Source organism: Haemorhous mexicanus, chromosome 3 (assembly GCF_027477595.1).
Source record: "Haemorhous mexicanus isolate bHaeMex1 chromosome 3, bHaeMex1.pri, whole genome shotgun sequence".
In the NCBI taxonomy this organism is placed as follows: Eukaryota; Metazoa; Chordata; class Aves; order Passeriformes; family Fringillidae; genus Haemorhous; species Haemorhous mexicanus.
Window position 1 is genome coordinate 60,522,414 of NC_082343.1, and position 14,314 is coordinate 60,536,727.

General features: G+C 39.8%; 1 protein-coding gene across 12 annotated transcripts in view; it reads right to left on the bottom strand.

Moving 5' to 3' along the window:
• Window positions 1-14,314, bottom strand: part of LOC132325113 (plasminogen-like) — a 74,020-nt gene continuing 59,706 nt past the window's right edge. For 9 of the 12 annotated variants that reach the window (XM_059842013.1, XM_059842020.1, XM_059842016.1 and 6 more), the window contains 16 exons: window positions 13,881-13,995; window positions 12,902-13,041; window positions 12,193-12,313; window positions 11,943-12,061; window positions 10,918-11,080; window positions 10,238-10,368; window positions 9,307-9,472; window positions 8,387-8,553; window positions 7,303-7,451; window positions 6,224-6,317; window positions 4,533-4,653; window positions 3,729-3,803; window positions 3,244-3,384; window positions 2,048-2,154; window positions 1,064-1,209; window positions 1-287 (listed from right to left, as the gene is read on the bottom strand). In XM_059842013.1, the coding sequence (XP_059697996.1) occupies window positions 126-287; window positions 1,064-1,209; window positions 2,048-2,154; window positions 3,244-3,384; window positions 3,729-3,803; window positions 4,533-4,653; window positions 6,224-6,317; window positions 7,303-7,451; window positions 8,387-8,553; window positions 9,307-9,472; window positions 10,238-10,368; window positions 10,918-11,080; window positions 11,943-12,061; window positions 12,193-12,313; window positions 12,902-13,041; window positions 13,881-13,995 (2,117 nt within the window). In that variant the 3' untranslated portion in view covers window positions 1-125. The remainder of the gene's footprint in view (window positions 288-1,063; window positions 1,210-2,047; window positions 2,155-3,243; window positions 3,385-3,728; window positions 3,804-4,532; window positions 4,654-6,223; window positions 6,318-7,302; window positions 7,452-8,386; window positions 8,554-9,306; window positions 9,473-10,237; window positions 10,369-10,917; window positions 11,081-11,942; window positions 12,062-12,192; window positions 12,314-12,901; window positions 13,042-13,880; window positions 13,996-14,314) is intronic. The other 3 variants (XM_059842018.1, XM_059842017.1, XM_059842014.1) reach the window with 2 other exon arrangements.

Genomic DNA, 14,314 nt, shown 5'->3' on the forward strand with positions numbered 1-14,314 from the left:
TTTAAAAAGGACGATCATATTTATTTTGCTTTCTCATGAATGATTGTAGCTTTAATATTGCACTTGGAATCTTGTATTTCTGACGTGCATGCTGCTTTCCAGGAGAGGGCAGTCCATACCCAGGATCAGTTGCTTTCCATCACACTTTTAATCCAAGGAATGTAGTTGGAGACTCGAACATAAACACCAGGTTTCATGGGTTGGGCACAGCCAAGGCCCCAAGAGGTGACTCCATGTTGGACAAATTTATCTTGGTCCAGACAGACTAGAGGTCCTCCACTGTCCCCCTAAACAGCAAAAGAACAGGATGATTCCTTCCTGGACAGACCCTTCCCACAGGAGGCACAGAAATACAAATACCTCCTACATGCAAAGGACACAGTAGTTATAAGGAAACACTGGAATTCCAGCAAGGCAAGAGTTTTCCATGTATTTTGTTGAACACTTTTATAATAAAAGCCCTCTTCATCTCACCCAGGCATTACATTTATTTTTGAAGTAAGGGGGTTTATTGAAAAAGAATCTGATTGCCTTTGTTAACTTGAACTGTGCTTCCTCCCTCAGTCTCTTTTCTGAGGTCTTCATGGGTTTCTGTTATTGCTAGATGATCCAGTGGCACTGATACTTGGAAGTTCATAGTTCCTTTGGCCCTTGTTTTGCCTGCATGGCAGGCTCCACTGCATCCTTCCTTAACTGCTAACTGAGATGCTGTTAACTGAGCTAGCTTGGACATTGGGGGTAATCTAGTTGAGGCTAGAAAGGGGGCCTGGGGAAAGAAAATCAGACCTTTTGTCATTCTAAGTTGGCTTCCACACACCTGACTTGTGCAGCTGTGTATTACCACATTCTCTAGAGTTCAGGCTCTTCTGAAAAAGTGCCCCACTTCCCAGCAGCAGACAAGGGAGCAAGGAAAGAGAAGACTGCATGAGCATTTTTCAGCTCAGATACACGTGGTGTGGTAACATCCCAAGGATAATTCTGGGCTGCTAAAGCCCAAAAAAGCAATGCCCTATTTGATCTGAATGTGCTTACAAGTGACTCTCATGCTGACAGACTTTCTTACCTGGCAGGTATCTGTGCCACCATGAATATTCCCAGCACAGAGCTCATGCTTTTTAACTCTACCGTTCAAGAATTCAGGGCGGTTGCATATTTTATTCTCGATTACAGGAAAGCCAGTTTCCTTTAAGTAGCCCTCACCAGAAGTACCTTTGCAAATAAAAATGAGACAAAAATGGAATGAATGACAAAGGTAATTATCATATTCACAACACACAAATATCAGAACACGGATAAGCAGTAAAATCAGCAGAGTGTGCACTGTGCATATACTTCCCAGGCCCAATATGAAGATATGCCAAAATCAGTAAGCATTATCAGTATTATGGTATTTAACAGCTTCTACCACCCACCATTGACCTTCCTGTTCTCACAGTGCATCCATATGGATCCAGTACCCACAGATACTTGGGGGAGTCATTCCCAAGCCATTTTATTTCTCTATATCTGAATTTTGTGTGGAAGAAATTAGGTAGAAAGCAAACAATAGAAAAAGGCATGATGGGCAGGGAGGCAGAGAAGGTACCAATACACTTTTGAACCAAGACAGAGTAAGAGGTTTTCAAAATGAGGGTTTTATTTGTGTGAGATGCAAACCAGCCTGGCTGGGAGGAAGAATCACTCAAGAGAATGAGAAAAGTCACATTTATGTGATTAAGAAATAACCTAAATCTAGAAAAACTTTCCATCCAATTGGGCAAAAGCCCATTTTGGGGAAAAGCATATGGACTGAGAGAGAAGTGACTCCTTAGCTCTGCTTCTCCTCTTGTAGCATCTATTTAGAAGGTTTCAGTTTACATGGCCTGAACAATTTAGGAGAATCAGTGTCAGAGAGAGACAGGGGGAAGTTTGGCAGCACCTGAGGAATTTTGATGAAACAAGTTTTTAATCAATAGCTTGTGTGGGGCACAAGAGAGGGCACACTTTGGATACAAGTATATACCAGTCTGCAAACACGGAGCTTTTAAATGTGTTAATGCTGTCTCACCTCTTGTATCCCCCCAGCCTGTCACATAGCACTCCTCTCTTCCTCCTAACACAGAGTTTTCTTTTGGTAAACAAACTGGGATTACATGATTATTAATGACTGCTGGTCTGAAATGAACAAAGAGAAAAAATCATTAGCACAATTATACTTATTACTAGGTTTTAATTCAGGTTTCTAAAAAGATTTTATATATATTTAGCCTTTTATAATTTAAATCCTTAGTTTCAGTTGAGGTTTTTTTCTGACATGCAAAATTGCTTTTTAAGCTCTAAACCCACAGAAAGTGATACACAAAAAAGTCTGAAATGGATAATGACATAAAAAGAATCAACAATAATCCAGGAGAATGCTTTGAATTAGGCTAATGCATAGTAAACAGAACCTAACTACAAAACTATTATAAAAGGTATAATTTAGTGGCATTTAACACATAGGTGTTAGATTGCTCTTTCTGCATCCAGTCTGATTTGAAATCACTTTCTGTCAGGACACAGCACACAGTAGAACCTAAGTCCATCTGACTTGCCGCCTGACTTGCCTTTGGGTGCAGCAAAAGCTCATTTAGAAGACCACATTTTTAAGCTGACCCTGCATCTGTTTCAGACATGCACGGCAGCCACAGCACTGAAAGCCCAAGCACCACACGTTCACATCTGCTGGCAGCTGCATGGACAAATTCCTTTTGATTGCACAGTTCCACAGAGGGCATTTCCAATGAATGAAAACAGATGCAAGAGGGGCCATACTGGGCATTACATCAAACTCTTTGCCTGCCCACTGGCCAGCCCTGCTGGAAGAGGAAATTTCCCCACCACAGCACGGAAACAGCATGGAGTGGCATCATGTTAATGCTACAGGTTTCAATCATCATTACCTTATCAAGCATGTAGAAACACAGACTGAAAGCTCCTCTTGGCATAACCTCCTGCTACTCTGCTGCCACTGCCTCACCTTGCAGCAGCTGACACCCAGTGCATTTCCAGCCTGGCTAACTGTCCCCAGCCCTCCTCCCCTCCCAAAGGCAGCCTCTCCCTTTCTGACACCCCGGAGCCTCTGCAGAAAGGGAAGCAAGAAGGGGTCTCAAATCACTAATTGAACACAGAATATGCAGAAACACTCATTTCTACAACACCAGCATCCACTTTTTAGTCACGTTGTCCCATGAGAACAAAGGAGTGCTTCAGGTAAGAAGGTACCTGCTCAGTTTGAGCAGAGCAATATCTGCTCTGCGTGGCTCCTTGAACAACTTCTCTACATCACGTATTTGTACTGATGGCTCTGTTGCTATTTCTCTGTGTAATCCAAGGTACACTTTATATGCAGCTGGTCGTGAGGACCTATTGGAAATGATTGCACATGGTGAGCTGATGAATAGACAACCAGAACAGAGACCACTTACAATGTTACTGACCACCTTGCTCTATCAAAGCCAGATAGCCACCTTTGGAGTAAACTTAATCCCTTATAATGGCACATGAAATCAAATTGGCAGGAGTTATCACTGTCACTCTGATTCACAGTCAAAATTCAGCTTTAATGAATGACAAATAGACTTGGCTCAATTCTTGGCTGCTTGCAAGCTGTTTGCAACCAGCTTGGGTGGTTATTAGGCTTCTTGTTTCTCCTGTTATTTTCTATCTCATGTAAGAAGTTGCTGGTGGAGACTACAATAGATACTTACTTTTCTAAGCAGTGGGCAGCAGTAAGAACCCATTGAGGATCTATCAGAGTTCCCCCACAGAAATGCAAGCCATAACTGTAATAGAGCAAAATGTCATGAAAAGGGCAGTGGTTTAAGATGGGGAAGTCAATCCTACTGTAATTTATGAGGTAATATTTCCAATGTGTGCCTTTACAAACTAAAGACATTACTCTATAATTTTATTAAGAAATGTTTTGCTTTCCTAGAATAATGCTTCTTACAATGACAGTAAGAGTCTATGGACATTTTTAGGAGGCCTTGTATTAAAACACCTAGATCTTCATTCTTAGTGTTTCTATTACTGGAAAACCCTGTGTGCATTGAGGTTCACCATTTTAGAGATTTTGACTTTTTCTAGCTCTAATCACAGTCATAAAGCTCTGCATTATGGCCTTGATTCCCAGTTTTATTAATAATTTTGCCAGTAGGATCAAATGTTTACATGGAAGGACTGATCAAGAGGTGTACTAGCCATACTGTTGCTTTTATTAATTGGAAACCGATTCTGTTGTAGAATATAGGGACAGATTTAAAGCCATTCTGCCTTCTACTGAAAATGTTCTTGAAATTAACAACTAACAATTGATCATCTCACTATTTGTCACAAAATAGAATGTTCTTGGTTGTCTAAATGACCTTTAAGAATAGCACACACAATGTTTAGCCTTGAGCTATTTTTAAATTGAAATCAAGTTTAGAATGCCTGAACCACTTGCTGTAACATTGTATGAGAGGCAAGGTTTCTTTGCATGTAGAGTCCAATGTAACAGGGAATAACCATACCTGGTACGGAGACTGATCTGCCAGGGCCAGGAGTGTGGGTGTGAAACACACCCTGCAACAATCCTCTGAGCACACAATTTTGGTCTGAACTTGGATTTCCCACATTCATACTGAGGAGGAGCTTCAGAATAAGAAAAAAACATCACTGTAAGGAACTTAAGTGATTCGCTATGAACTCAGTGAACTAGAAGGTGAACCTGTTACATTTGTCACTTCAGCTCCTGATTCTCTTCAAGTAATTCAATACCATGCATCACATATATTTTGTTAGGTTACTCTCATCTGGAACACCTAAAAATGCCTAGTAATTTTTTTTTCACATACAGTTCTCAGTGGCCAGCAAATTCCACACAAGTAGCTCTACAGTCAGATAGGAAAAAAAACAATCAAACAAATCCAAAACAAAAACAGGAGGAGAAAGAGAAGAAAAGAGAGAGAAAAATAAAATAAATTCTGCAACAATTTTTAAATGGTCTCTTATGAACATCAGCAGTGCAGAAGCTGCACTGGCAGATGTTTTAAACTTATCTTGGTGGTACAGCACGTGAAATTCTAATGCTGTCTCTGAGGAACAAAATTTTGTCAACTCTTATCTTAGGATCATTTAGTACTTCAGATCTCTCTGAATTATTAAATAAAGTAGTTCTTATTCAGCCTTGGTGAACTGAGTTTTATCAACACAGAATTTAGAATTTTGTCAGCAAAAAGAGGTAACTAATGAAATTAAAAGCAAAAGCCATGTTTCCTCTGCTCATTAGATTACTTTCTCAACAACAAAAAAAAAAAGCAAAAAAAAAGCACAAATTTAAAGAAGAAATGGATCATCAAAATATAAAACAATAGCGATGTGAAAATGTGATTTTTTTTTTTTTAATTTAAGAGTCCCAGCCCAACACATTCACTGCAGTAATACTTTCACAGGTCCAGTGTGATTACAACAACAATTTTCTTTTTCTTGTTTGCTCTGTTTTTGGTTTTGATCTGAACACATTTTCTTCTGCTCACCGCTGAGGGGATAAAGCAGCAAGAAAGTCACCCTTCTTTTGAGAGCTACCTCTCTTCCTAGGATAGCTTTTGTTGTTGATAGACATGGAAGGACTGGAAACCAAAATGTTAAAAAACTTTATCACTGTATACTTTGTTGCACCACCTCATTCAGAGCTTGATTACTACCAACAAAGACAAAGAGCATTTGGTTAAACATTTAGGGTCAGATGCATTTTGCAGACATCAGACACAGTACAATATCAGAGGAAGGACAAGTTGGTTGTCATCCAGAACAGAACCAGAGCCACATGAGCAGGGAATGCAAAGATTTTGCTGGTATTAGAGCGTGCCTTGTTCACCAAGGCCTCACACAAAGTTATGCCAGGAGATTAGGCTGGGTTAGGGAAAATTTCTGCTGGAACTGCCCATTTTGAAACACATGGCAAAACCCCATGAGCCTCAGTGGCCTCCATATCTTGTGGTGCATTTGGGGCTTTCAAGGAAGACCAATCTTAAGTCTTCAGACAGATACCCTGAGAACATCACTTCCCAAGTACCTTAATTTCTAATCTTTATCTATTGCACATAGATCAATCTTTCAGACTAAACACCAAGTACTCTCCAGCTGTTATAAAAAGGTACAGGAAAGGGAGATAGTAATCTTTAAGGGGAAGGGAGACACTAGTCTTTAAAGGAATAATTACGGCACTTGGGAATGTCACAGTACTCCCAGGCTTTTCTCGGGTCTGTTGTGTAGCACCAAGGTCCATTCACATCTCCATCAGGATTCCTGCAATACTGTAACAAAGAATAAAGGCACCAGCTATTAACCAGGGAATAAAAAGGCCAACCAATTAAAATTTCAAAATAAAATAAAATAAAATAAAGTAAAATAAAATAAAATAAAATAAAATTTGGGAAATATTGTTTTATTTTCATTCTTACAAGTGATTTCCCATTCCTTTTGTCAAAATTTATTTTATTTTTCCATTTGCTCTGTGAGTTTGGAAAAGGATAATAAAAATCAGACTTCCTCAACTGTCTTCAGACATTAAGCTTCACTAGGGCAACCTTGGATCTCTGAGATCTCAAAAATTAGATCTGGACTTTGGATGAAGCTTTCTAAGGCACGGAAAATATCTACTCCTGCTTTCTCTTCAGTAAATAGGAGCAGTAGGATCAGTCTTGAGGTCTTTCCACATCTACTCTGGCTGCATGACTCAGGGACAATTGAGTGTTGTGTAAGCTGTTGCTCAACCTGATGATGCCTGTGGTGATGCAGGGCTGCAGTGCTCTCCTCATGCAGGTGCTGGTTAGCCGAATCACTCTCTAGGCTTTCCCTGGGCATATTGACTGATCCCTGCTAAGCACAGACACCTCACACAACTGCATGCTACCAGCTATCTTGTCCAGTTCCCTTCCCTATCCTGAAACATATCCCATGTCTTAGAAAAAAGGAGAAAATATTTGCTACCAAGAGCCCCTGACAAATGCAAGAACCAAGAATTTATGACAGGCAGCTTTTTAGTGGGAGTTTCCCCAGTCTGGAATTCAATACAGGGTATGTGATGCCATCAAAGAATTGACTAAAGCAAGTTCTGGGCATCTCTGTGTCCCACAGTGACCACACTGGTCATGTCAGCAAGAATTATCATGGTCAGGTTTTTGGATTGAACTGAGGAAAAGAAATTAACAAAGACCTGTCACCAAATGCTCACTGAGGGACCCTGAAAAAGACAAGTAAAGCTCAATGACCACAAGCATTAAATGAACTGTTGTTTACATTTTTTTCCAGGCCTGCTCTTGGATGAGTTGTGGGAGTGAAATAGTCGTGGCTGTGAGGTCTCTGAGAGCTCCACTCTTGACAAGTCCTGCCCCTTGCAGTTTTTGCCACTGTGCCTCGGTAGTCTACACCATTTTCAATAATGCACTCTGTGAAAAATGAAGGAAAGGAAATGGTTGTTAGCTGTGAGCTGTTGGGCCATGTCCATACTTGATGGTGGTGAAGCAGAGATAAATTTGAGGAAATACTACTACAATTTACACGTCCTACGTATTATGTAGATAAGGAAAGAAGGGCTACATAGTGTCAAGGATGACTAACAATCATATTTTAATTTCCTTGCATCTTAAAAATTTTCTTCATGATCACACAAGTTATAAATAAAAGAAGTTTACATTCAGTCAATCCTTCAAGACTCCAGAAATCAGGACTACAAAGACCATGCACTCAAAAAATATTTTCCTTGCAGACACTGATATCTGTCCAATGCCATATTTTACAGCAGGTAAAACGCAGTAACACGTATTTAGCCAAAATTATTAGCCTTCTAACCAGTGAAACATGTCATAGCAAAAAAAAAATTAAAAAAGAAAGCTGCAATACTCTAACCATCTACTGCATAACAGAGTTGCATCTGAACTGAATCAAAAAAAGCCAGCTGTCCTCTGATGGTAAGTGGAACCCTAGAAATGTGAAAGCATGGCACAGGAAAAGAGCTTTTGGAGCAGGTGTCAGCAAAATGCCATCACTGCTCCATTTCTGTCATTGCTAGTTGGCCTCCCACGGTAGTGTGGAGACTAGTAGCCATCTGCTTCCTCGCATTTCCAATATTGCCAGATGTAGCAGGTAAAAGATGTGATATTAGCCTAAAATCTAATGCAGAAACCCTGCTATAAAATTCTACAAAAATGCTCAGAAAATTAAGATACAATACTGTATTTATTACTGGGGCATGGGGGGGGATACAATACTGTATTTATTTAGAGTTTCCTGTATTTCATCCTCATTAAATTCTTGAAGGCGTTTCCATAAAAACCAGCTTCCTGGTTATGAGCATTTCTGGGGAAGCTGAAAGTATTCTCACCAGGGTTTGTTTCCTCTGTTGTCTGAGGAGGCTTAGGTACAGTCTGTAGTCCCTGGTCATCACATTTCTTCAGGTCACAATACTCCCACCTCACACTGGGGTCGGTGGTGTAGCACCATGGACGGCTGTCGGCATCCGGGTTTCTGCAGTAATTTTGGCTCAGGCCCCTGCAAATGCAAACATATTATATTCCTATCAATGCCATTGCCCCAGGGAGAGCTCAAAAGAACATTTTAGAAAGCAGACCTGCTTCAGAGTTAGCATATACCATTTATCATGCACATTCTGTCATGGCTAGCTGAAATCGTTTTTACAGCAGAAAGAAATCAGGACACATACATTAAATATTTAAATATGCAAATTCACTGGTTAACACTTAAAGTAGAATATAATTTAAAAATCCAGATAAGTTAATGCATACATGTATAGCAAAGATATAATTTATTTTATTTTTTCCAAATATGGCAATAGTTTTTAAAAAGGAATAGTTTTTTTTCATTTTGGAAAAAATAAGTGATAAATATTAGGAAAGGAAAACAATCTATCCCTTCTTCGAAGTTTTAATGACTTGCACACTAGGAAGCAAAGACTTAAACTCATGAATAAATTAATACATAGAAACAGTTCATTCGGCATAAGGGAAAATTTATTATAACTATTAATTGCCTTAGAAGCAATGTAGAAACACACAGTTAACTAGTCTAAAGTATAATAGTGACACCTGTGGTTTCTTTCAAGACGAAGTGAATAAAAATGTTTCCATGAAGAAAGAAGAAGAAAAGAGAAGGATTATTTTTATTGAGTACACTTCCTTCCCAGCTTTATAATCATTGCTGTGCAGTTATGATGCAAATCAAAACAAGCTTACAAAACAAGCTGACCATTGTCCAACAAAACCTGGACATGGGAAACACACGTACGCATTTGGGAAGTTCTCGGCCGTTTTGTTGTGCCGGTGCGGCGACATTGAGCTCCAGGCTTGGCATTTCTTTCCCGAGCGAGTGAAAGAAGCTGTACCACGGTAAGTCACCCCATTGCCCTGATAGCACTCCTCAGTAACTTCAGCCTGCTCAGGCACATCAACAGCTGTAGTGAATAACAGAAACCAATCTCTAGCATCTTAACACTTGGACATTGATACTTGAGCACAGCAAGACAACAGAAAACAAGAAGCCAGAGTATTTCATTGACCACCACAGCAAGCTCTCTGTAACAGAATCCTTCTAAGACAGTAGATCAAAAGGAAGATTTCAAAAGATGCTTGCAAAAATTTCATGATATGCTAGATTAAAAGCAGTTGTACTTGATTTTACTGTCACACATGGGTATTTATTTCAGATAACAAGCCAAAGAGTTAACATACGAATCAAAATTTTTTCAGGATGGGGGCTGCCTGTGTCTTTGCCATACACCTGTGTGTGGAACAAGACTACCTTGTGTAAGGAGAGTTTTCTTCTCATTGTTTTCTATGGAGTCTTGGTTCAATGCTCCTAAATTATCTAAGGTTTTTGCTACAGATTTGGTTTCTGAGGAACTGGCATGTAAAGCTAACTAACTTTTCCAATGGAGCATTTAAAAATACATTGGTGGAAGTAACCACCACTGGGCAAAATGAAAAGACTTCTTTTACTGCAAAATTTCCTGATCTGAGGCAGCAGCTGACTTAAAACCTTCTGCGCTTGGCTGCCAGACTGAACACAGCAGCCTGGGCTCCACATCAGACCCAGGAGCTCAGCTAGACACAATGGCAATGCCAACAGTGACAGCAGCAATGCAACTGAGCAGAGTCACACGAGATTTTTCAAAATAAACCATGATGACCCTTCACTTCCACTTGTCTCCTGCTCTTACCAGGGGCCTCTGGCTTGGCACTGTCACAGGAGGGGATGTTGCAATATTCCCACCGGGCAGTTGTGTTGGTGGTGTAACACCATGGCCTCTTCTCACCATCAGGGTTTCTGCAGTAGTTTTCATCTAGGCCCCTAGAAGAGAAAACTTGACTGATAAAAGTCTCTCTTGGAAATCTACTAAAAGTTATGAACAAATGGATTTTAATGAATTTACTCATGCCATTGTTAGATGAATAATTGTAATTCACTGGTGTTTTGGATGTGCTAAACCAGATAGCTGCAGGTCTGAAGGATGAATTAAGAGACTGTAATACTCAGAAGTCAAGAGTAGCAGAGCAGACAGAATCTAGGGTGAAAGAATCTAGCCCCAAGCAAATATCATAGCTGTACCCTTCTTACTCCACATGGTTTCATCTGAGCAAGCACACAGTAAAAGGATGAAATGAGGAGGGAAAGAGTCAGCCAAGAAGAGCTTGAAAGTCAGGAGACACCTGTATTCAAGAAGAAAGAAGTCACTAAAAAGAAATGTATGAAAGAAATGAAAATATGAGATCCAGCAGGTGATGAATGCTGGTGTAACTGAAGGACTTTGCAATACAGATGACGAAAATTTTGAGACTGAAGTAATTTTGAGACTTGGTATTTCTCTTGGACACGGAGTAACAGAGGGGTTTCACTTACTGGCAGGGATAGTTTTCAGGAGTGCGAGCGTGTCTGTGGGGAGACTGAGAGCTCCAGTGCTGGCAGGTATTTCCTGATTCAGTAACAGATATTGTGCCTCGGTAGTCTTCTCCTCTCCCTGAGAGACACTGGCGTCCTGGTGCAGGAGGTGGTGGGGGTGTTGCTGTTATAGAAAAAGGAACTGAAATTAATCTGTGCCTTCTAGATATAGTAAAAAGCTAAACCAACAAACCACTCTGATCTTTATAATCAAGTGGGCCTTTTAGATTTCTTTGCAGGTAAGTTCTAAATATCAAAATATTTGAAAAGTCCAAAAGGCCAATAAAAGATCTAAAGATATCTTTCTTAACTTTCTCCCATTTGAGTTCTTCACAAGCAGTCAGGCTGCCAGAAGGGCATTTGCATCTGCCCCTTTCCATCAGCCAGGATACAAGACAGGCCCCAAAAGTCAGGATATGAAAATTCTAGCAGCCTCATCAGAACACAGCTGGAAAGTGAGCAAGTGGTAATACTGTGAAGGAAACTGGGGTGACAGTGTCTGGCCCATCAGTGACACAGACAGGTGCACGTGTATAATAGACATACTCTGACTGGTGAGAGACAGCAAGGATGAGGTCTAGTGAGAAGTCCCAAGAGAAAGTGTAATGGCAAGGACAGGCCTTTAGGGGGAAAGAAAACAGAAATGTGGAGAATTCATTTGGAAGAGCAAAGCAAAAGCCAAAGTATTTTCAGGAAGAGTGAAACTTCTTGGCATCAAAACATGAGCAACAGAAGAAACAGCAGAAATGCCTGGTCATAGGAAAAGACATCAAGGAAGGGAGATGTGCTCCAGACAAAACCATTAGAAATGCCTTTGACAAAATGCCTAGCCTCAATAAAGCTATCAGAGGTTCATTTTAAAGTGATTAATCTTTTTCTTTCAGATAAAATTCAGCTGTCTTTTATACATTATCTTTGGGACCTCTTCTGTTTGTTCTAGATCCTCACAGCACTCTGACTGGAAGAAGCCCAGAAGTCAGACTCACTGCAACGAGGAATGTCACAATATTCCCAGCGTTTAGTTGGACTGGTAGTGAAACACCAGGGCCGAGGTTCTCCATCAGGATTACGACAATAATTATTCTTCAGATCCTTCTCTGGAAAACTGAACCAGGAAAATAAGATTTTTAGGTTTTAAGATACACTTCCAATAGCTGTAACAATTCTCCTGTCTGCTGCAGGGTGGTCTTCGGCCCACCACTGGTGATAAAGAGACCATCACAGAACCTGACTTACTTTTCAGGGAGGTATCCATGGGAGTGAGGTTGCTGGGAGTCCCAGCGCTGGCACTCAAGCCCAGACATTGTTGTTGCAACTACTCCATGGTAGTTTTCTCCACTGCAGTGCATGCACTCTACTGTAGGAACAAGACAGAGTAAGGACAAGAGAGACAGAAAGCCTCTGATGAGCTGGTCCAGAAACATTGCTTCATGTCTCATGTGAAGCACAAGAGCCTGATCAGAGCACAAGGCTGAATTATGATCATTTTTTGGCAAAGTAAAAGCTGAGTTTCCTTGGTAAGATGACTTTAACAAGTTGATTACGTTTGTAGTATTCCATGAAAAAACCCCAAAGCAACATTACAGACTGCAGGCTTTAAAAGAGCTAAATTGAATCTATTAAGATATAATTTAAAATCTGTACTTTGCTACTGTCACATTTTATTGAGTTCTGCAGTAGCAACTGTCCTTTTGTTTAATTCTACTTTTATGATATATGAATACACACATATGCCTGTTTTTTCCTAGGGAAAAAAATACTCTGTAATGATGTTTTCAGGGTCTTTTGATATCTTCCTTGTTGATGTTTAAAATGTTTTGGCAAATTTCATATTGAACTACAAGTTTGAAACAAATGCTCAATTGAAAATAAAGTGTCTGAATAACTTAACATTCTTGAACACATCTTGCAAAAATTGGAAAGAAGTCAGTATGTGTATCCTGACCTTCACACTCAGGGATGTTACAGTAGTCAAATCTGGTATCAGGATCTGTTGTGTAACACCAGGGTCCCTTTTCATCCTTGTCAGGATTTCTGCAGTAGTTTTCCTCCAGTCCTGCCTTGGGATATTTTTCAGGCGTGTAACTGGAAGAGAAGTAAATGGGATTACAGAATAAGGAAAGTGTCCTATTTATTCAGCTGAGGACTGTAAAAATATAATCTTTATCTGAGGACAATTTTATAGATGTTGGTCTTTAGAGGGCCCCTAAGAGTTACTGTGTGCAATTGCTGAAGCATTAGAAGTGCTACAATGATAGACTTCAAGCAATACAGTGCCTCTAGGGCCAGTTATGCCCTTAATACTTGCATTTTCTTTAGCTATTGGTTTCCAGCAGTTATTGCTCAGGCAGGGTACCATGTGGCATGTAGGGAACTGCCTCCTCTGGAATATGTTCCCTGGGAGACACAATGAGAACGTATTGGCTGAAATGTGAGAGTCCTCTGTAACCTGAATGCTATAGCTTCTGAATAGAAGGTTACTAAATAAACTCAGTTAGGGGTTTTTTATTAAATACAAGAAATACTGCCTTGTTAATTGTGGATTCACTGATAAAATGATGCACCTGTATCTCATCTGCCACATTTTATACCTTTGGCCAAGAGAAGAAGTTCTTGCTCTGGTGAGACTACTGAAAAATTCTGATTTCAGCAGAAGCAGATGTTTCTCTCTCTAGTGTTTTGCTCATGTAAAGCCCCTAAAATTTAAATGCTTCTGCCAAGACTGACAGTGTCTCTATTGATCATGTAGCACCACTTAGAGGTCTCTGCGTAATAACTCAGATTGGAGAATTATCTTATTCTGGATAGGTCCAGAAAAATATTTTATAAGGAGATTTCTAACACCAAAAAAAATTGCTTACAAGACATATTAGCACATAACAAAATTTCAGAAAAACATATAAACAAATACGAAAAGACCTTACTTTGGTTTATGTGGGGCATTATCAGCCCACTTCTGGCACTTCACACCTTTCTGAGTTTTGGCTTCTGTTCCTCTGTAATCCACTCCTTTTCCCTCCTTGCATTCTAGAAGATATACTGAAATGATATGTGCTTAATCAGTATCATGACATATCTATTGGGTTCTAGCACACAAAATCCATTTTCATGCCAGCACACTTAAATATGTTTGATCATATTTTGACTTTCTTATGCGCTCAAAACTAGACATTTTACATTGTAAAAGCCTGCTAGATGGCTGATGTCTAAGTTCACCTAATTGGAACTGAAAAATGAATGTGAAAGCAAAAGAAGTTCTACACCAGAATTCCAGAGGAATAAGTGTAACAAAACCCAGTTATTTTGGGAATACACCATAGTAGATTTCAATAATAAAATCCATTTAAACATTTAAATA